Source organism: Sminthopsis crassicaudata, chromosome 4 (assembly GCF_048593235.1).
Source record: "Sminthopsis crassicaudata isolate SCR6 chromosome 4, ASM4859323v1, whole genome shotgun sequence".
Taxonomy (NCBI): Eukaryota; Metazoa; Chordata; class Mammalia; order Dasyuromorphia; family Dasyuridae; genus Sminthopsis; species Sminthopsis crassicaudata.
The window spans coordinates 289,918,379-289,941,644 of NC_133620.1; the positions used below are offsets into that span (position 1 = coordinate 289,918,379).

General features: G+C 39.1%; 1 protein-coding gene and 1 long non-coding RNA gene across 3 annotated transcripts in view; one reads left to right on the top strand and one right to left on the bottom strand.

Annotated features, from left to right (window-relative positions):
• On the top strand, positions 1–13,429 carry MLN (motilin). Of its 2 annotated transcripts, none has more exons than XM_074311248.1 (5): positions 1–182; positions 6,530–6,654; positions 9,426–9,539; positions 12,298–12,406; positions 13,269–13,429. In XM_074311248.1, the coding sequence occupies exons 2-5, from the start codon at positions 6,538–6,540 to the stop codon at positions 13,274–13,276; spliced, it is 348 nt and encodes a 115-aa protein (XP_074167349.1). In that variant the 5' UTR covers positions 1–182; positions 6,530–6,537; the 3' UTR covers positions 13,277–13,429. The 2 variants fall into 2 exon arrangements, with proteins under 2 accessions (XP_074167349.1, XP_074167350.1); XM_074311249.1 differs by lacking the exon at positions 1–182 and adding an exon at positions 310–433.
• Positions 13,417–23,266, bottom strand: part of LOC141566558 (uncharacterized) — an 11,130-nt gene continuing 1,280 nt past the window's right edge. Inside the window, exons 2-3 of the long non-coding RNA XR_012489350.1 lie at positions 19,967–20,080; positions 13,417–16,047 (exon numbers count right to left, since the gene is read on the bottom strand). This is a non-coding gene — a long non-coding RNA (uncharacterized LOC141566558). The remainder of the gene's footprint in view (positions 16,048–19,966; positions 20,081–23,266) is intronic.

Consider the following 23,266-nt stretch of genomic DNA (forward strand, 5'->3'; position numbering starts at 1 on the left):
TTCAAGAATTCCAGCCACCCACCTCCTTCCACCCAACCCCCTGCACCTAAAAGAGGAGGTACAAAGGTTGGGAGTTTCCCCAAAGGACAGGGGATATAGTATATAAATATGTGAGGCACCACCATATCAATCAGAGAATAAAGGACAAGAACCAGATCTGGACAGAGACCTACATTCGTTCTGTAAGTAGACAAAGCAGAATGTGGGGAGGAGGGAACTCTAGAAAATAGCAAGAGAGAAAACCTGAGCCAGAGACTATACCCTTGTAGTCTGAACCATTTTTAAGTAAAGTTTGGACTTCAAAGTACAGTACAGAGATTCAAAGCTGGCACTCTGCTGGAGAAACCAGCTTAGAGATCCACTGAATGGAAGAGGGCTGACCCTGCATGGGGTGGACAAAACAAAAGGAGATAGGTTACCCAAGCTGTAATTGGTGAGTAGCAGGAGAGATGACACAAGAGATAGTGGTCAAAGGGAGAAATTTAAGATTTAGTGGTCAGAGGGGTGAAAGTTCATATGGTCTCAGATTTAAAGCTGGTAATTCCTATGGAAACTGAGTTAAGTAACTTGCTAAAGTCACACAGCTATTATATATGCTAAAACCAGGATTTGAATCCAAGTCTTCTGAGGCTGAGGTGGGAGAAAGGGAAAGGAGTTTGGGAAACATCTGGTCCAAATTTAGGCAGAATGTGGATTGATATAGCAATTGTATTCAGAAGTCTAGATTCTCAAAAGAATGATAGAAGGGAACCAACAGAGATTCCCAGAAGGGTTGGTTACTTAAAAAGGAAGTTGTGAAAGAGGAATATGTGGAATCTCAACTCAAAGGTCATATCTGTGAGCAGACAGAATCTTTTTTTTTTTTTAGAGAGAGTTATAATAATTTAATTTATTGGAAAGTTAATCAATTGACTGGATCGGACTCTCGGCTCTAAGTATCCAGTAAATAATGTGAGTTCTCAATGGCCTATTTACATGTGGCTCAGATACAGGGGGTAGACCGAGGCAGGGTCGGAGTCAGGGTGCTGAGAGCGGGAAGACAGGACTAACAATGCGGTTCTGACAGGTGGGGAGAGGGATGGGGACATCTGATAATTGGGATTACAGAATGGAGAGAGGCACCCAATGTTCTTTTTTTTTTTTTTAATGTCAAACTTTTATTTTTAAAAAAAATTTATTATAGCTTTTTATTTAAAAGATATATGCATAGGTAATTTTTCAGCATTGACCATTGCAAAACCTTTTGTTCCAACTTTTCCCCTCCTTCCCTCTACCCCTCTCCCAGATGGCAGGTTAACCAATACATGATAAATATGTTAAAGTATAAGTTAAATACAAGATATGTATACTTGTCCAACAGCTATTTTGCTGTACAAAAAGAATTGGACTTTGAAATAGTGTACAATTAACCTGTGAAGGAAATAAAAAATGCAGGCAGACAAAAAAAAAGAGGGATTGGGGATTCTATGTAGTGGTTCATAGTCATCTCCCAGAGTTCTTAAGCTGGGTGTAGCTGGTTCAGTTCATTACTGCTCTATTGGAACTGATTTGGTTCATCTCATTGTTGAAGATGGCCACATCCATCAGAATTGATCATCATATAGTATTGTTGTTGAAGTGTATAATGATCTCCTGGTTCTGCTCATTTCACTCAGCATTAGTTCATGTAAGTCTCTCCAAGCCTCTCTGTATTCTTCCTGCTGGACATTTCTTACAGAACAATAACATTCATATACCATAATTTATTCAGCCATTCTCCAGTTGATGGGCATCCACTCAGTTTCCAGTTTCTGGCCACTACAAAAAGGGCTGCCATAAACATTCTTGCACATACAGGCCCCTTTCCCTCCTTTATATCCTTTTGGGATATAAGCCCAGTAGAAACACTGCTGGATCAAAGGGTATGCACAGTTTGATAACTTTTTGAGCATAGTTCCAAATGAGCAGATAGAATCTTGACTATGAAGAAAGGTTGCTTTAAATTTAAACAAGAACCCAAAGCACTATATTTAGCTGAGAGAGTTTTACTCTGGGAGACGATGTAGTTTAGGAGAAAGATCACTATCACACAGGGGAATTAAGAGGCTGAGTGAAAGAAAGGCTAGGAAGCACCCTGAAATTCTAGGGAAGATGAGAAGTATGGAAATTCATGGCTGTGTTATTAAAGTCTAATCCTCCACCACTGAACAGGAAAGTTAACTCTTTATTGTATCACAAAGAGCTTTCTTTCCCCACCTAAGAAAAAAGGAATGTAAATGAATATGGGTTACATGCTGGCAGTCAGTTAGATAAAGAAGATGAGTGGCAATTGGATTTAGCTCATTTTTATTTAAAGTTTGTATTGATTCACATGAAGGGATTCTAGTGAAGAAAATGCTAATTCTAGAACAAAGCAGGGATCTATATCAGAGCATCTCTGCAGAGTCAGTGGGATGTAGAGGATGTGAAATTTCCATCTCTGATGGGTAAGAGACCGGAAGATGCTGAGGCTCTGTGGGAATTTGGTAGAAAATATTGACAAGGCTGAAATGAACAGTAAATCTCTGTCTCCCTATCCTCTGGGCCTTGGCTCATCCTTTTTCTTTCTTATACTCTCTATGTTTCTGATGATAACTTTTCCCTGGAGACCCTCCCCTTTGCTTCCTAGAGGCTCAGTTGGCTTTTGAGAGAGAATAACAGCCTGAATTGTCAATAGTCTTGCTCAAGAGGTTTCAAGATTACCCTGATTTTCTGCTTTGTGCTAGGGAAGTGGCTCCGAGGTAATAGAAACGTCCCTAGACTTGGGAGTCAAACACTTAAATTTAAATCTACTATTTACTATCTGCCTGACTCTAGGCAATTCTCTGTCCCTGGTCTTTTCACCCATATATGGATATATGTATACATATATATATATGTATATATATATATGTATATATGTATATATATATGTATATGTATATATATATATGTATATATATATAAGATTACATCATCTACCTCACAGAGTTGTGAGAGCAGAGCTTTCTTAGCCTTAAGGTACTACAGATATGTGAGTTAACATTATTATTTTAAAAGATTATTATAGAACATAGAAAGCCAGCCTGAGATTCAGGGCTGAGTTCAAATCCACCCCTAACACATATAGTATGATTCAGGGCAGTTCACTTAGCCTATCAGTGATAAAATTCTTGTAGTCCTTTAATGCTATAACTTGCAGAGAAATGAAACAGCATTGGGAATTCCTTATATCAATAAAATCACAGATTCAGTCCTTATTGCTAATGTTATTATTAGGAGAGAATAGAGCCCTCTACCTAAAATTAACTCTCACTTAAAATGTATAGCTTTTGTATATACATAATTGGCTTCGTGTTGTCAAGTACCTAGCATAATATCAGGCACAAAATAGGTGCTTGCTTGACTGAATGAGTCAGATTATAGCAGAAATGGAAGAATGAGGTGTCTAGTCACTTTAGAGATGGGTTCCAAATTTATGAGCTATCAGGCCAAGATTAAGAAACAAAATTCTTAACAAAAACAAAATTCTTTCAAATTGGATACCAGTATAGACAACATAGAAAGATGCAAAGCTTTTCATTATAATCGAAGCTAGATTACACAGGAACTTGGAGCCAATGCAGATAGGTCAGGGTCCAGCTTATTGAAAGTTCCTTATCTGGTATAACCAGAGGGAGAGAACTGACCTTAGATATAATGGTCAGGGAAAGAGAGATAATCCTAGATGTACTGTAATTACTCCTCTTCTGTACCAAGGCTGCCTCAAAGATTTCTTCCCCCTACTTTGCTCCCTACTCCTGCCACTACCAACTTATTTTTTGGTCTTGTGCTTCAAGTCATCATGGTGATGAAAGATAATATTACCACCTTTCTGATACCTGATTGCTGCTATGTGATGTAGTTAAGTGTTGATAATAGGGCTAATTAGGGAAATTATTGAGATTAGACTCTATAAATTCATAGAACTCAGGGATTACCTTCCCAGTAAATAGTTCATCAGGTTTGTCCCCACCTCCGATTGGGAACGACAAAAGAGGAAATATCCCATAGTGGAAACCAGATCTATCAAATCCTAACTCTCACTGACTTGTTTGGCTTTGAGTAATAATGATAGTAATAATAACAATAATGACTCACATTTGTTTAGTTTTAATATTTATTTACAATTTATATAGTTCTAATATTTCACAAAGAACTTTACTCATGATAACCAGTCAAGTAGGTATACTTGACTCCATTTTGTATATAAAGAAAATGAGAATCAGAGAAGTGACTTATCCAAGATCCTACAGTTATAGGATACAAACTCAAGGCTTTTGATTCCACAAAGTCAGCATACCACTGTATCATGTTGCTTCTCCTTCCTGAGCAAACCACTTGCCCAATGTCAGTCTACAAAAGTAGACCATCACTGATGAATTTGCAGGATTATAATGGAATCGTGAATGTGAAATCACTTTGTAAGTATAAGACACTGATCCAAGATAACTACATACAAAGTGCTATGTCAATGTAAACAATTAACTTAGGAAACCCTCCAGTAAGTCTATGTAGCTTGCAGGACCTTCCTGAATACTGTAAGTCTGATAGACCTCCTCCCAATTATCTCTTTGGTCTCATCCCCACTCTAGCAATAAAAGCATCTGAAGGCAAAGGAATGGACCCCAACAACTTACCTCCGTTACCATAGCCCTGTCGACCTAAAGTGCAAGGGAGTTTCTCATTCCCAATGTAGTCACAATTTCTTTACTAGCAATAGGGAGTATCTTCAGCCTAGAGAGGATCTCTCCCCACAGCTCATGCTGACATGCTTTGCCATGCATTTGCAGAGCTCCAAGGAATCCCAGTTGCTTGAAGGGAAGCTTTAGCAGTGTTGCTGTTTCTGGATAATTGCCAAACAAAGGCTCAGAAATGCACATACTGAAAAAAATGTTCATTTTGGCTCCAATGCTTTTGCACCCCCCCACCAAGGTAGGAGAGTTTCCCACCCTGGGCTTTTGAATGCTGTTCTGGGCAGCATCCCTTAGCATCTGTCTGAGTGAGCCTGGGGGAACCCTCTGGAGGGGAATCACTGCTGTCAATTCCATCTGGATCTTTCACGTGTCAGGCAGATGTTTGCCCTGAGCTGTGGGTCATTTCCTCCTAATGCCCACTGAGCCCTCACACAGCCTATGCCATCTGACAGCAAATGTTGGCTCAATAGAGAGAATCTTAAAACCTGGAAAAGTCTCAAGGGTCATCTAGTACATTCTCCTGCTTTAATGGTACAGGATGGAGGCTGGGCAAGGAAAATACTTGTCCAATGAGGGGGTTTGTGTATCAGACTAGAATTCAGATAGAAACAAGGCCACTAAACCATACATCTCTTCAGACCTCATGCTGATTTAGAAGAACATAAATTAACATATCTATCTTCTATTATGTTTTATTTATTCTGTTAAATATTTCTCAATTACATTTTAATCTGATACAGGCTGCACTCAGGAGTGTTGCTCAGTGTAGGCTGGTTTATCATAAGGATTTATAGAAATCAGAGGGAGGTTGAAATTCTCTGAAGAAGATGAAATCCATCTATTCGTAATTCAATAGATTAAATCACTGAACATTAGAACAAAGATCTTAGAAATTGTCTAGTTCAACTCCTTCATATAGCACAGAAGCGAATTGAGAGTTTAAAAATAAAATTGATCTAAGACTTCTCAAACTTTTTCCATTCACAACCCCTTTTGACCTGAAAACTTTTTACCCAATTCTGGATCTATAGGTATACAAAATAAGTATACAAATCAAACTGATATACCAATAATAATCACAAAAAATTATTTGAAAGAAATTCTTTGATTTTATCATGTATTAAAAACAAAAACAAATTGCATACTAATGAGATGGATAAGCTTGTATTTTTACATAAAGGATTAAATTTTTGGCAGAATATTTGATACCTTTTACTCTTTTCAAATTTTTCATGAACCTCAAATCCCCAAGGCCTTTGGATGGTTTTCATAGATTTGAAAGTTGGAATAGAATACAGTACTATATCTGGAGGCAGGTAAAATGCTATCCTTTTTAAAATGAGGCAGTTGAGATCCAAGGAAGGGAGGTGACTTGGGCAAGATCACACAACCAGTGAGGGAATGGGGATGGAATCCAGATTATCTGCCTCTTCATACAAGATCCCACTCACAAAAGCTGGATGGTGTCACAGGAAAAGTGCTGAACTTATGCATCAAAAGATCCAAGTTATAATTCTGCCACTTATTCACCCAACCTCTCAGGACCTGTTCATTTGTAAAATGTAACTAGTGCTCTCTTAGGTCCCAGACCTCTTAATTTATGAACCTGTAAGTAAGTCTTTTCACCTCACTGAGTCTCACTTTCTCATCTGTAAAAGGAGTATAAATTAACACTTTGTACTATTTAGCTCAAAGAGTGGTTGTGAGGAATACATTATAAATTGTAAATGAGCTATAATGATTTCTCATGGCCATTCCCCACTTTTATAATAACCAGTTCCCTTTATTGTTTCTAGTTTCCAAGATGATGTCCAGCAAGATTGTAGCTACTATGCTTGTGATGTACATCGCAACCATGCTCGCTGCCCAGACAGAAGGGTTTGTCCCCATTTTTACCTACAGTGATGTCCAAAGAATGCAGGTAAGTGGTTTTCTGCTCAGTTCCCTTGGTTTGGTGAAGGCAATTTATAGTTCTTGCTGAAGGCTCAGAGGTTGTTACCCTCCTCACTGACATATTAGTAAATATTTAACAACAGATTCTAGGAGGCTGGAAGGAGAGCAGAAGTATGTTTGACACACTTTTAAGTTAAATCTTTATAATTAACATTTTCTCCCCCAAGTTCTAAGTCTTGACAAGTCAAACCAATCAACAGAACAATAAATCAAGCCCAGACTGATAGCATTTTCTAAATGGTAAATAATGACACTGAAAATTTAATAATTGACTTTCTTGAGCTAGTAAGAGTTGGCTCTGGCACACCTCTGTTCTTTTCTATATACAGCAGAGATATTTCTATGTCACCTTCTTTGAATTGCTCATGACAGTAAGAGAGAAGAACATGAATGAATGTAACAAATCTCCCCAAAATTTATTTCGACTCAGAATTGTGGACTAAATTTTGAATTAATGTTGTTGATAAGGCATAATCGATGTGATTTTTGCACCTTTTTCTGTCTCTATCTCTCCTCTGGAGTAAAAAGTAAATAGCATAGCCACCATTTTCTGAGCATCTAGTATATGTGTGGCCCTGTAGAATGATACAGAGAAACACAGGACAAAGTTCCTGCCCTCAAGAAGCTTACAATTTACCTGGGGAGGTGAGACAAAAAAAATTCAAGAAAACACTAAGTGACAATATACAAGCTGGTGGCAATGTGTCATAAATTCCAAGACAGTGGCAGCACTGTGGCGTAAGGACTCTAAGAGTTCATAGTATGATTGGATTCCTTGATGTCTAGAGGAGGGGGGAGAGAAGGATGGAGAAAAAATTGGAACACAAGGTTTTACAAGAATGAATGTTGAAAACTATCTTTGCATGTATTTTGAAAAACAAAAAGCTAATTCTAAAAAAAGAGTTCATAAGATGGAGAGTTCATCCACAAAGTAGTAGGAAGCAGGACATGCATGGGCAGGTAAACAAGAAAGATGGTATCCTAGATTAGGAAGAGATATGATATATGACAGGAGCAACATGTGTTTATAGAGCGTTTTAGAAATTTCAAGAGGTGTTATGGCCTAGTTGATAGATTGGAATCAGAAGATCCGAGGTCAAGTTCTCTGTTTGACACAAATGAGCAATCTCCCTCTCATTCCATGTGCCCCTGCCAGCTCTTGAAGACTCTAAATTACTGAAGAGTGCATAAAATGAATTAGAGAACAGATTTCCATGAGGAGAGAGTTCCCTACATTGATCAAAGTCACAGGCCCAGACTTTAAAAGGGGGGCAGAGGGCAAAGCAAGAGTTATATACAACACTGTAATAAGTATTAACATCTTAGAAGTGGGATTTAACATCAGATCTTCTGAATTCAGAGCCAGTGATTTACCTGTCTTACAAGTGACGTGCCAGATGCAATATATCAGTAATAAGTAGCAGAGTCAGGATCTTCTTAGTGCAGTCTCTTGAGTCTAAGCCAGGTACTAAAAGAGCAAACTGTCTCTTGTGTACTTTCAACTGTCCCATCCTATTCCCCCGACCTCTCGGCTTGAGATCCTGTTTGGTGACATGTGTAGGCAGCTTTTTGTGAACTCTTAATCTGGCAACCTAAGGAGAAGATGTGATGTGATGAAGTCACATAACATAGCCCATTTTCCTTACCACGTCCCTGGCTTTCTTCCTTACTGAGCCTGAGGCTCCAATACAAAAAGATAAACGCAAAATCCACTGGCGCCACAGAGGCCTCCTCCTTGCCCGAATCTCCCTTGTGACATGTGTGACATGGAAGGTTTAAGCATATAGAAAGGGGCGACATTCTGTGGGTCCCAGATGAAACAGCAGCTCTTTGAGGTGGCATTCAAAGCCCTTCTTTTAGGGAAGAAGGAAGATAGCGAGGAGGAGCTCTGATGTCTTCTTTAAGACACTGCCACAACAAATGTTAGCTTACTTTACTGAAAAGTCGATTAGTTGCATTGGAATAGCCACATCTGAAGACATGCCTACAGAGGAATCCTAAGAATATTATTAGAGAAAACAAAGGAATTATAAAAGGCTGGGATGTATCTGATCTACAATGCTCAGGGACCTTGGGAGAAGGACACCATGCGAGATTTGGAGCTGAACTGAAACAGTCAAACTCAGTAGAACATAAAATAGCAAAGCGGCAACTAAAGGACACTTTACATTAATCTGTTCTATGGTTTTTCTCCTCGTAATTGCAAGGCGCGGGGAATTTTATGAAGAATCTGCAATCTCCTTCCTCCATAATTCATCTCTCTGTCTCGGCTCTTATAAATCACCTCCCAGGGACTCGGCACACATGGGCCACCCCCCTTCAGTTCCCACACAGGCTGCTCTTTCTCCTGATCTTTATAGGCTCCTCACTCAAAACACGGTTTTTTCTATTTAATATGCATGAAGGGTGACAATTATTTTAAGCATTTTAACTTAATTAACAACAACAATCAGAGTGCAATGCATTAAGTAGAAGTGAACAGTGTTCCAGCACCTCGACTGCTCAATCCCAAGGACTATTTCTGAACAGCTGGATTTTGTGATTGTCCCCACCCAAGATGGGTGGTGGGATAGGGAGGTGTTTGTCCCCCTGCTGAGAATTCCTTCTGCAATAACCCAAAAGAAAGTTTTGCTAGAGGCAGCCACTGGGCTGTTAGTGATTAGACATGAGAGGATGCAGAGAGGGGTTACAGGTAAGGAGCGATGAAACTATCACTATGATCTGTTGTGCCTCCTCCAGGAGAAGGAAAGGAATAAAGGGCAAAAGAAATCTCTGAGTGTGCAGCAGAGATCAGAAGAGGATCCTATGGTTCTTGTGAACTTTGAGAATGAGGAAGAGAATGAAATGATCAAGGTAAGGATCAGACCCAGAGATCAGCCCAGTTCATCAGAAGAGATGGATCTCCAAGTTGGGAAAGACTGATGCTGACAACAACTGGGGAGGGTAGAAATTTGGCTTTGGGGTACAAACTAGCTACCTGAGTCAGTCAGAGAGGCATTGTTCTCCTAGCCTAGGACTTTATGCTTGAGGTACCAACTCATAGGCCTTCAGAGCTGGAACTTAGAGGCTATCAAATACTACCCCTTCATTTTATATGTGATAAAACTAGAACCCAGAGGTCAATGTCTTGCTCACAATCAAAAAGGAAGGGCTATAAATTTGGTAGAATCAAAGAATCACAGCCTTTCAGAGTTGTGAGGCACCTCAGGTATCCATCTAGTCCAACCCATTCCCCTCCCCACCCCCGCCAAAGAATACTTTCTACAATAACCTATGACAACATGACAAGTCATTTCATTTTGGGGCAGCTTTTATTGTTCAGAAGCTTTTCTTGACTTCAAGCTGGAATCCTGCTTTCTGGAGCCAAACAAAACCAGTCTAATCCTTTTTCCATACAACAGATCTTCCAATACTTAAAAATAAATACTGTACCTCAATACTGTACCTCTTCAGGTGTTCGTTTTCTATAGGCTAGCATCCTCAGTTCCAGGAAAAGATCTTGGGGATCTTCTAGTCCAAATTCTTTATTTTACAAAGGAAGAAACTCTTGTGTGATCTGCTCCAATCAGCTCATATAGCCCCAGTAAGTGGAAGAATTCTAATTCAAGGCCCCTAGACTCGCGTCCAGCATTCTCCACTATTTCCCAAAGTCCTACTGAGAGTTAGACAAATTCCAGTCTACAACAAAGCAAGTAGACAGAATTACTACTGTACTATCAGGTGAATTCAAACACAGGTCCTTAATTCTAAGTTTTGTGTTTTTCCCAATTACAGCAAATACCTTTTGAGCAAAATCCAGTAAGATCGTTTCTGAGGGGTGAGGGATCTGGACCGTTTGAGCCTTGGGTTGAGAATCATAAAATGTCAGAACTAGAAGGATTTTAGAGATGGTCCAAACATCGTCCCCATTGGAGCCATATCTCCTGACTCGTGCTGGATTCACAAAGCAGTATGCTTTTTATTATATCATGCTGTTTCTGTGAGAATAAGTTGTTGTGATCTGATAAATATAAACAAATGTCAGGCTGCTTGAGAATCAAGGAATATCAGAACTAGAATGAACTTTAGGAACCATCTAGTAGAATGCTTTAACTTTATAAAGAAAGAAATTGAGGCTCAGAGAGGGGGAATGAGTTGCTCAAGATCACACAGCAAATTCACACTAACTTCCAGTCCAGTATCTTCTCCATTGATATGGCATAACTGCCCGGAGGATCTAGGAGACCAATATAGAATAAAAGCCTGGAGGTAATTGCCTTCTACTGCCATCTATCAACTCCACAATTCTGAATGATGCATGTGGCACACCTCAAGTCTATTTTCAATAATCAGTAAATGTGTGAGATATGGGACATAATCACTGATGGACTTAGGCTACAGAAGCTCTCTCATGGGAGTCCTCTCTAAGAATTAGGGGAATGTTCTGAATCTCAGCACTTTCTCCTGGGGACATAAGTCTTTCTCTATAAAGCTATGAGACCAACTCAGTTCAATGCAAGAGTATGCACCATGGCATAATAGAAATAGTCGTGGTCTCTGGTCCTAGCCCTGACACTAATTTGTTGTATTACCTCAGGCAAGTCACTCCTTCTCTCAGTGTCCATTTGATCTTCTGTAGAATTAGGAGGTTGAAAGAGATAGGTGGTCTCTGAGGCTCCTTCCAACCCTGAGATTCCATGATTTTAAGGCAGACCATTCCAGATTCATACAAATCATAGAAAAATATGTCTTTTGACCAGGTGCCCTACTCACAAATTCTTTCATTTCATATTTCTCTGGGCCTCAATTTATTTATAAAAATGATAGGGTTGGACTAGATGTTATCCAAGATCCCTTCCATATCCAACACATTCTAAATTCCCTTCTAGTTCTGACATTTTATGGTTCTTCAAGTTGGAGTCTTATTACAACCCTGACTTAAAAGCTAGCCCCCTCCTTTCTGTATCATCCTCCCTGCTGTTGTCTGCTAGATTTGCCTATCAGCCTTCCTGCTTTAATCCTGTTTGTCTCACTTCTGATCACTCCTCAGCCAAGGACCTGCAAGGGGTTCCATTCCTGTGATGCTCCTAGACTGTGTCTCTCCTATTTTCTGGGCCTCTTTAGAGCACAGCCTCTCCCTAAATAAGTTCATAGAGCTCATATTGCATCTCTGAGGGAAATTCAAGGTTCAGCTCTCTCCAGATTCAACTCCCTTCCCTGCATGGGAAGTGGAGAAGCCCAGACGCGCAAACACACACACACACACACACACACACACACATACACACACACACACACACGACTTGTCTGCCACCAAAGGAGGTTTGTTTTTCCTGTTAGTAAAATCAACAGTAGTTTCTCTGCTGTACCCCTAGGCAGTGTGCCAGTGAGTCTGGTACCCTAGTTTAAAAATATAGCCCCAAAGGGATTCTTCAATTCCTAGCTATCCCCATGGCTACAGAAAGTGAGGCGACCATGAAACAGGCAGCAGTCAACAGAAAGCCCCTAAGTAAAGGAGGAATATATGTCTAGTCCCCTAGAGCCAATCCCTTCTTCTACCTGTAAGGCACCCAGAGGTTAACCACTTTCTCTGTGCATATTCCTTTCTTGTTAACTCTGCCTTATTTCACAGCTGACTGCTCCTGTAGAAATTGGAATAAGGATGAACTCCAGGCAGCTGGAAAAATATCAGGGCATCCTGGAAGAGCTGCTGACTGAGGTGTTGCTGTCCACCCAGAATGGTAAGGATTCTGAGTTTCTGAGTCTCAGTTCCCGTCCTCCTGCTCCTCCGCCTCCTCCCCATCAAGGCTGCTCGGGTATTTATATTCCAGAAGCACCAGCTGAGCTGGGTTTGCTCCGCTTAAGGACTGCAATTTGTTTTTCTGCTTTACACTTAAGAACATTAAGCTGTCTTCCTCCTGCCTATGCACCCTCATCTCCGAGGGGAGCCTAATAACAGGCCACTGCAAGCAAATGATTGCTGCTGACAGTTGCTCAAACAGGATTCTCAAGCCCCCAAGGACTAGAGCCCAGACTTTCATGTCTCTGTCCCCATTTTTGTGCCCTTCTGCTAGGAAGGGGAACACAGGCAAGGGAGGATGAGTCAAACATGAACGTACCAGCCTCATAACCCTCCCTCCCATAACCATTTTTCTTTTCTTAAAACTAAACAAAATCAGGTCCAGGTGATTTCCCAGAGATTCAACTGTTGCCTGAATTGTGATGGGAAAGTCTGCATTATCCCAGCTATTCTGAAAATCAAAACTTTGGATTCAATTTGACTTCATAGAGTTCAGGGAACTGTTTGGGTTAAAGTTTCAAATATTATTTGACTAATGAATTTTCACAGGCCCAGTAAAAAGAAAGGAAGCCTCGTTAGAATTGGAGAAACTGAGAGGCTGAGTGATTTCCCCGGTGCTATAAATACATTGGAGAGGTCCAGCTTATAGGCTACTCCTGAACCCTAGTTTCTATGCCTTTAACTAGACTTGGAGGCTGCTACATCTTCCTCCTATTTTTGTTTTTTTGTTTGTTTTTTAATGCTTTAAGATTTTTTCTTCTACAACAGAAAAGTTGACAAATTTCTCTTGGTTCACTCTGCAGTGAACTGATGGACTCTGCCACAGAAAAATGTGGACAAAATCCCTTGTTCTAGAAATTCAACAGTGAAGCCATGGAGAGGTGCCTCATCCGGTCCTTGATTTCAATTCAAGAAGAAAATACACAATTCAAAATGAATTTAATGAATAAAATGTGAAATTTAAGGAAATGGTGTTTTTATTTGAAATTCTCTTATTTTCATGGGATAAGCCCTGGTCTTATTATAGAAAAAAATACTGAAAGAGGTGATTTCAAATTACATTTACCACATTTTCAAAATTTCAAAATACATTTACCACAAGAAGGCACAATAATAGTTGTATTTATAAGCAATACAACTAAGGTTTTGTTGGTTTTCTAAAAATATTAACAAAGAATCATAGAGTGTTAGAGCCTAAAGAGATCTCAGAAAGATCCAAGTCCCTCATATTACAGAAGACAATGAGGTCCAAAAAGAGGAAATAACTTACCCATCTTTTAAAAAAATTTTTATTAAAGCTTTTTATTTATAAAAATATGCATGGGTAATTTTTCAATACTGACCTTTGCAAAACCTTGTGTTCCAAATTTTCCCCTCCTTCCCCCATCTTTCTCCTAGATGGCAGGTAATCTAATACATATTAAATATGTTAAAATATATGTTAAATCCAATATATACATACATATTTATATAATTATCTTGCTGCACAAGAAAAATTGGATCAAGAAGGGAAAAAAAAGAGAGAGAGAAAGAAACAAAAAGCAAGCAAACACCAACAGAAAGAATGAAAATGCTATGTTGTGGTCTGTACTCAGTTCCCACGGTCCTCTCGGGTAGAGATGGCTCTCTTCATCACAAGATCATTGGAACCGATCTGAATCATCTCATTGTTAGAGTCATGTCCATCAGACTTGATTATCATATAGTCTTGTTGTTGCCGTGTACAATGATCTCTTGGTTCTGCTCATTTAACTTAATATCAGTCATGTAAGTCTCTCCAGGCCTCTCTAAAATCATCTTGCTTGTCATTTCTTACCAAACAATAACATTCTATAATATTCATATACCATAACTATTCAACCCATTCTCCAACTGATGAGCATCCACTCAAGTTTCCAGTTTCTTGCCACTACAAAAGGACTGCCACATGTTTACCCAATCTTATCTACTTATCTAGGCCCTCTGACTGCTACACCAGTTCTGTTTTCTGAAGAGAGAGAGCAGGTTCAATGAAAGGGAGGTATCTAAGTCTCACTCTCTACTGCTGAACATTTATTTAATCATGTGCAAGCCTCTGAGACCAGCCTCTGAGACCCAACAAGTACCTGAAAAAGCAAAGTGGTAATATCTGCTTTGAGATCTTAGAATAAAAGGCACCAGCAAAGTAAAAATTCCTGTCATTATTATCATTATTATCATTAGCACCATGTGACTCCATGTGACACAGCATCAGCAGCAAAATCATACAGCTAACCCAATTATTTCTGCCTTCTTAACAAAACCGGGCAAAAAATGTAATTCTAATTTAATTTAGTATGAATGAATGTTCACTTATTTATAGACTGGTACCTTATAAGAAATGCAGTATTCTCACTCCATAGGTCACTTAGCAATGAAACATAATGAATTTACTACCTATCCAATCTGATTTTAGCCTGGGTCTTGGCACATACAATATGGAATAGATCCTGGAATAAGAAGATAACATTCCAGTTGGAATTGTTAAGGAATTCCACTTCTTTTCTTGGTGTTTCCATGAATAGTTCTCTAAAGGACAAACAAAGCCTTATATAATATCCAGAACAGAATGCTAACTTCATATACTGCATATTCACAAACACATTTCCAATGTACATACTGATCAGTGTCAGACCAGCTGCAGGTTCCCAGGAAATGTTGCCAAAGGCTTAATGATACCCACTAATAAGTGGGAAAGGAGTGTTGCTAGAGGAGATGCGGTGGGAGGGGGAGGAGAGAGGGGCATAGGAGCTCATAAAAGAAGCACTTGGAAAAGAATGAATCCAAGACTCTTCATTGTTCAGAGTTTCCTGGCCTTAGTTCACTCCATTATCTGTAAGACATTCCAAGAAGTTCTAAAACAAAATGTTTTCTGTCCCTTTTCATTTGGAAAACATTGATTTTTTTCCCCCCATCCCAACTTCTTCCCCATATCCATCGAGAAGGAGGGAACAAGCTTGTCCCCTGTGTCTGTCTTCTCTGTCAGGGATTGTACACCATCATTGAAGGCAACAGATTTCAGAAGTCTCAGGTGTTGTACCCCTCCCATTACCAGTAGAGGGAGCTCACTTCTGTATCCATTATATCGACAGCCACTCAAAGGGATTTTTTTCCCAATTTCTTGAGGGTAGAAGTGCAATATGAAAATAGTAAACCCCAGAGGAATTTGGAACACCTAATAAAATTCTCCCCAGATGGTGTATAGTTTATAGGAGGAATCTGTTTGGATTCCACAGTATCTTGAAAGTGTGTGAATACCTTCTATTCCAGGGGCTAGCACCATGAGAAAGACAACAATTTTGGCCTTCTGCATCCCTGGTCCTCATGTTGCCTGCCTCTGATGTGTTCCTCTGTAATGAAATGAAACAGAAAACAGGCTACAACCTGCATTTGTATGCACAGTGTGTCAGTCGGCTGTTCAGATGTGTCAGTTTTTCTCTGTTCTCTTTTACCTCTTCCTGTTACTGTTCGATTTCCCAGGATCAGCTCAAATAATTCCTTTCAGCCACAAGCTCATCCAGTTTCAGGACAGCAGACTTGATTACTCACAGGACCTATCCAGAGCTGAAAGAGAAGAAAGAAGAATGGAGAGAGACAGACAAGACTTAAAACCAAAAGGTAACTTAATAAGAAACCAGCCAGGATCAGTTGAGGACATACACACTGACCCCAATGGCTTCCTGGGATCAATTGTTATTCTTTATCAGCACCAACTTTCTCTATTACTTTTTCTTCTGTTTTTCTAGCTAAATGGAATGGAATCACTGTCTAAATATCTAAATTGTAATTAAAATGTAATTACACATTATTGTACATTCCTTTGAAATACACTTGTAACTCAGTGTATTTCAAAATTTTGAAATATACTTTACACTCAACTCAGGAATCTCAGATAATAATGGGGCCACCTAAACCCCAAGTTAGAAGATAGAGATGATCAGATATTTTCTGAGTAATTATATTGATACTGATTTTAAAATTACTGAGCTATGTAAATCTATCATGAAATTGAAAAATATAAAAGCAAAGAGTAATTGCCCAAAATCTGTACTCTTTAATTTAATAAAATCTAATCATGAATAAAACCCTAAAGAAGCAGACAAGCAGTATTATACTTTTCTTTTCTTTTCTTTTCTTTTTAAATTTTTTATTATATATATATATTTTTATAATATTATCCCTTGTATTCATTTTTCCAAATTATTCCCCCCTCCCTCTATTCCCTCCCCCCCCCCATGACAGGCAATCCATACTTTTCTTTTCTAATACACAATTTGTTAATGACATCATGTGGGAAATGTAAATATATTCTTTACCTCAAAAGAAGCTTTTATCCAAATTAAAAGAACAAAGGATAGTTTACTTCTCAGTTCTGTGGAGAAGGAAGGAATTTGTAGCCAAAGAAGAATTGGAGTTCCTTACTGAACACAAAATAGATTATTTTGATTATATTAAGTTAAAAAGTTTTGGTACAAACAAAACCAATGCAGACAAGATTAGAAGGGAAGCAATAAACTGGGAAAACATTTTTACAGTCAAAGGTTCTAATAAAGGCCTCATTTCTAAAATATATAGAGAATTGATTCAAATTTATAAGAATTCAAGCCATTCTTCAATTGATAAATGGTCAAAGGATATGAAAAATTTTCAGATGAAAAAATTAAAACCATTTCTACTCATATGAAAAGATGCTTTAAATCACTATTGATCAGAGAAATGCAAATTAAGACAGTTCTGAGATACCACTACCTCAGATTGACTAAGATGACAGGAAAAGATAATGACAAATGTTAGAGGGAAGTGGGAAAAGTGAGGCACTGATACATTGTTAGTAGAGTTGTAAATGGATCCAACCATTCTGGAGAACAATCTGGAACTATGCCCAAAGAGCTATCAAAATGTGCACATCCAACAGTGTTTCTACTAGGCTTATATCCCAAAGAGATCAAAAAGGAGAGAAAGGGTCCCATGTACAAAAATGTTTGTGGCAGCCCTTTTTGTAGTGTCAAGAAACTGGAAACTGAGTGGATGCCCATCAGTTGGAGAATGGCTGAATAGGTTATGGCATATGAATTTTGTGGAATATTATTGTTCTATATGTTCTATATGAAATGATCAGCAGGATTATTGAACTGATGCTAAGTGAAATGAGCAGAACCAGGAGATCACTGTACACCACAAAGTTATACAATGATCAATTCTAATGGACATGGCTCTTTTCAACAATGAGATGATTCAGGACAATTCCAATCTTGTGAAAAGAGTCATCTACACCCAGAGAGAGAGGACTGTGGGAACTGAGTGTGGATCACAACATAGCATTTTCATTCTTTTAGTTATTGTTTGTGTTTTGTTTCTCGTTATTTTCCTTTTTGATTTGATTTTTCTTGTGCAGCAAGATAATTATATAAATATGTGTGCATATATTGGATTTAACATATGTTTTTACCATGTTTAACATTTACTTGCCATCTAAGGGAGTGGATTGGAGGGAGAGGATAAAATTGAACATAAGGTTTTACAAGGGTTAATTTTGAAAAATTATCCATGAATATATTTTGAAAATAAAAGGCTTTAATTAAAAAAAAAAAAAAAGAAGAAGAAGAAGAAGCAACAGCTTTTATGCAGACAGTGAAATGGTAGATTGACCATTTGGGTCCTATAAGAGAACCACATTTCATTTAATTTTCAACCAGATTATAAAAAAACAGGAGACTTAACCATCTATCATCCTGTTCTTGGCACTTCTTTCTGATTAACCATTTGCCATTTTCAATGAAAATAATACCCTGAGAGAGGGAGATGTCACTAGTACCCAAACTCAATACTACCCAAACTGAGCTTATTATGTTTTACTGAGAGACAGCATAGAACAATGGACTCAGGTTTAAATTCTGTGTCTGCATTAACTTCCTTGGTGTCTCTGATAAGTCATTCAATCCTCCTGGCAATTCAGTTTCTTTATCTGAAAAATAAGGATTTTAGACAAATGTCTTCTAAGGGCTCTTCTTAGTACTAATCTATGGTCCTATGAACTCCTAATCCTTTCCTTCTGATTTCCCTCTTTCTACCTGTACTGTTACCTATTCACTTTGTCTCCTATTCTCAAGAGTTTTAATCTTATCTTTTATGTCTAATCAATTAAAAGGTCATTTTTCTTAGACCTGCACAACCTGTCTCTCATGCCCTCCTACCTATACTCACTGCCCACCACTCTCACTCAGACCCACATCATCACTCATCTCTACCCAACCTCCTAATCAATCTTCCCAACTCCATTATATTACCCCTCTAATCTAACTATAATCCTACCCATCTTTTATAATGAAGTCAGAATAATTTTTCTTAAAAATAGGTCTAGCCATGATACTGCCCTGCTCAATAGTATTCAGAAGTTTCTCCATTGCCTTCTCAGTAAAAGTCAAACTCATATGCCTGGCATTCAAAGCCTTTCATAATTTGATAAAACTCTGCCTTTCCAATCTTATTTCATCTTACTCCCAGTACAATTTAATTCAATCCAATAGGCATTTTTTAAATGTCCACTATATTCAAGTCAAAAATTTAAGTAATGAGAAAAGTTTAAGTAAAGCCTACAGGAAAATAGTCTCTGCCCTCAAGGAACTTACCTTCTATTAGGGAAATACAACATATAAACATTCACATGAAAATTTGAGGAGAAAATAAAAAATATTATTAGAAAATATTACGGTATAGAGAAAGTTTCAACTAAAAAGTAACACATGAGTTAGAGAACCTAAGCAGCAAGAGTGAAAAGGAAATGTATTCTAGAAATGGGAACAGCCTAGCCAAAGGCAAGTCTGGAAATGGATTAGGAGGTTCGGGGAAGAGAAAGTAGACTAATGTGGGTGGAATGAAGAGAGGTATCATGTGTGACAACCTTAGAAAGATGGCAACCAGACTGGAGCAGGTTTTAAGTGTCAATTTGAAGAGTTTCTATTTTATCCTTAAGACAACAGGTAGCAACTGTAGTTTCTTGGGCAGGGAGTGGTATGATCCAATGGACACTTTAGGAAGGTTATTTTGGCAACTGTGCTCAAGATGGATTAAAAAAAAAAAAAAAAATAGAAGCCAAGAGTCCAGAGAGAAAGCTGGTACAATAGTATAGGCAAGAAGAGATAAAGGACTGAACTAGTCATGGTCATGTGAGTATAGAGAAAAGGACAGATATACAAAGGAAAAAGGCATTTACTTTATAAAGATAAAATCGACAACTGATTGGCAATTGATTAGCTATTGAAGGAGAAGAAGAAAGAAGAGTTGAGGATGGCTCTGGAGTTTTAAAGCTGAGGATGGTATCCTTAACCTAAATAGTAAAGTCTGAAGGAAGGATGGGCTTAAGAGGAGAATGTGCTGTCTCCTCAGAAGAATGCGAACTCCTTGAGGACAAGGGGTATTTTAACTGTCTTTGTCCGTATGGTACCTGACAGAGTAAATATTTAACAGATTCTTGTTGACTTACTGTTTTGGATGTGTTGGGTTTGAGATGACAGTCTAATCCTGTGTCCAATAAGCAGCGATATGGGACTGGCCCCAGAAGAAGGATGAGGGCTAAATATGTAGATGTTGAGGTCATCTGCATAAAGAATTAATTAAAAGAGTGAAGACCAAGAGAAAAGAGAGGGCCAACAACAAAATCTTAGGGGCAATACCTCCCCTCCAAATCCTCTATATTCCAGTCAGACTGTCTATTCTCTGCCTCTTACAACAACTTGTGTATGGTCTCCCATGCTTTTGCTTATATTCCTCCTCCTCTTTACTTATTGAATTTCTAGCCATCCTTCAAAACTCAACTCAAATGCTTCAAAGCATCCCTTCTACCCGTCTGTTCTTATGAAACAGTTTGTTCTGCACAATTTATTAGAATAAATTTTCATATTCTTATCTAAATGTACATGGGCAGTTAGAGGATACAGTAAAAAATAACTGGACCTGGATTCAGGAATCAAATCCTGATTCAGACACTCACTATCTGTGTAACTCGGTACAAGTTATCTAACCAATCTGCCTCAGTTTCCTTATCTGTAACATGAAGATAATAATATCACCTATCTCCCAGGGTTATGTAGAGGCTAAAACATTTTACTAAAGCAATATATAAATGCTAGCTATAATTATCATATATAATAATTGCATGATTTATTGAAGAGAATCAACTAATAAGGACTAATTGTATATTATAGTTATCTGCATTGTATCTTATCCATCTACTAAACCAAAAGTTCCTAAAGGGCAAACTCTTCTTATCTAACTGTTCTATAACCCCCTAGAACTCTAAACAGTATTCTGTACACAACAAAGCCTTAATGCACGTTTGCTGAATTCAAATTGAAGTTAAAGTGAGGGCTAAGGTAATAAGATAGCCCACAAGTCCACATTATAAATCAAAAGCTGTCAATTGAAAAGATCTTCTTACCTCCCCCAGCTTCAAACTTACATTGCTTCCCCATGGAATAACACATATAAAGCTCCACAAATAAAGGCTACAGGAGCTGACAAAGATCATCAGATCACAGATCAGGAGCTCTGGAAAGGACCTCAAAGCTTCTTCCTGAAAGGAACCCACTTCAACCTTCTTTTAAAGGTGAAAACACTGAGACCCAGAAAGCTTAAGGGTCTTGGCCAAGCTCACACAGATAGTAAGTGACAGAGCAGAACATACCTCTTTAGACTCCAATGTTCACTCTGATAGTACTGTTCCCCAGACTTAGCACCCTTACATTCCCAAGTATCCAGCAACAGCATCCCTATAACTACCCAAGATACATTTTAGAATGGTACAAAAAGAAGACAGAAGGAAGAAAGGAAAAAGACATTTATTAAGTACTCACTACATACCAAGCACTAGGCTTAGCACTGAGAATTCAAATACAAGCAAAAAGAAAGACAGTCCTGGCCTCAGGGAGCTTACTTTCTAACGTGGGAACACAACACACAAAATGGAGCTGAGACGGGAGAAGGGGAGGAAGAGAATGAAGTTACCTGGTATGGGGTGTGGTTTTGAAAACCAGAAGTCAGGAACGTGGCCAGAAGGAGAATGAATGATGGTTTGGGCATTTCCACAAAAATGGAAGAAACTTGCCAAAGGCAGAAGTGGCCAGAGGGGCTGTTCTGCTTTGAAAAGCTAATGCAATGGTTAGCTATTCCGAGAAGAAGTTCTCATCTCAAGAAGATGTGCACTAGATATTTTTGTGGAGCATATGAATCTGTGTAAGGATTTTCAAAGGAAAAGAGGAAAAGTACAACTTGCTAAAAGATTTATGGGAGAAGCTAGCATTGCTCTCCTAAGGATCACTGGAGCCTCCTTTAAAAACCCTTTCACCTCTGTTAACTTTGTGGATGTGTTTGAAAAATCAGCTGTAAAAGAGACTCGGGGAGTAACTCAGGCCGAGTGTTTGTTTACTTACTTACTCAGGCTTCTGGAAAGCTTATCTCAGACAGACGCAGTCTTGGGCCATAGGTCTCCTGCCCTTACAATGCACAGGGCTGGTATTGATGAGGTAATAGGGAACCTCAAAATGATGAGGTAACTTGAACCAAATCATGAGATAAATACCTAATAATGAGGTCTATACCTCAATAGGATTAAGTGAAGTCTAGTGGCAGGATTCGGGGTACAGGGAGTCACATGGAGCTCCCCTGCAACCCCCTTAGGATTCGGCGCAAGGATACAAAGTTAAATCAGATCTGGTGGTGGCGAGAGTCCCCTGTAAATGAATTTACAGCCCGAAAACCTAGATGGGTAAAAGATGTTTATTGCAGGGTTTGGAAGCAAAGTTAAGGTCTGGTTAGTAAAAGGCATTAGATAGAGGAGGATATACACAGAAAGCGGTGGGGACAGAGAATCTCTGATGCAAGCATCTTAATTGGCATCTTTCAAATCTCTGAACCCAAGATGGTTCTAGCTTTGCTCTTTTTATCTGCTTGAGGAAGTCATGGGCGGAGCTCAGGTTAATTCCTAGAAGGCCAGATCTTTGGCGGGCTTTATCCAAGCCAGCTCAGATCCCGTGGGGGGCTGGGTACAAGCCCAGACTAGTTTGACCAGATCTTGTATCAAAGGTCCAAGTCCCAAAGGAAGTTGGAGATCAAACAAGGAATACCAAGGGGCTACCGCCCTCAACAGTATGACACCCCGAAATCTCTTTCTTTATACCCTGAACTCGCGGCCTCAAAGAACGCCCTACGCGTTGTTCCCGGCTCATTTGTCACGCACACAGTGCTTTGAAAAGAAAGAAAATACCACCGTTCTGTGGTAGTTTGTTAGGCAGTCACTGTGTCAGATTCATGGCCTGCCATACAAGCAGGGCGGAGAAGAGGACTACGGCACGTGGAGAGAAATCCCTCGGCTCGGGGAGGCTAGGTCCGGGGGGATGTGGAAGCTAACGGAGGAAGCCCGGGCCCGGCGCGGCTGTGGTTTTCTCCGCAGTTGGGACCAGGGCTGGAGTCCCCTCGTGGTGCACAGAGGAGCAGGAGCATAGAGCTCTGCGCTAGCTGATTGCGGTGCACAGGAAGCAGAACCGGTGTCAGGGTTTTGATCCCAAAGGGGCCTTAAAAGGCCACTAGTCCTCACCTCTGATTTCTTAGAGAATGCTGCAAGTTTTGATTTAGAAGCAAAAAACCTTCATTTAACTCTTTGCTTTACTACTTATTGATTGACTTGGGCAAGACACTGAATAGATGCGAAGGATCCTTTTTTTCCCTTTGCTGTTCGCATGTTTTATTTTTATTGGAGAACAAGAGGCGTTACTGGTGCTCTGACTCT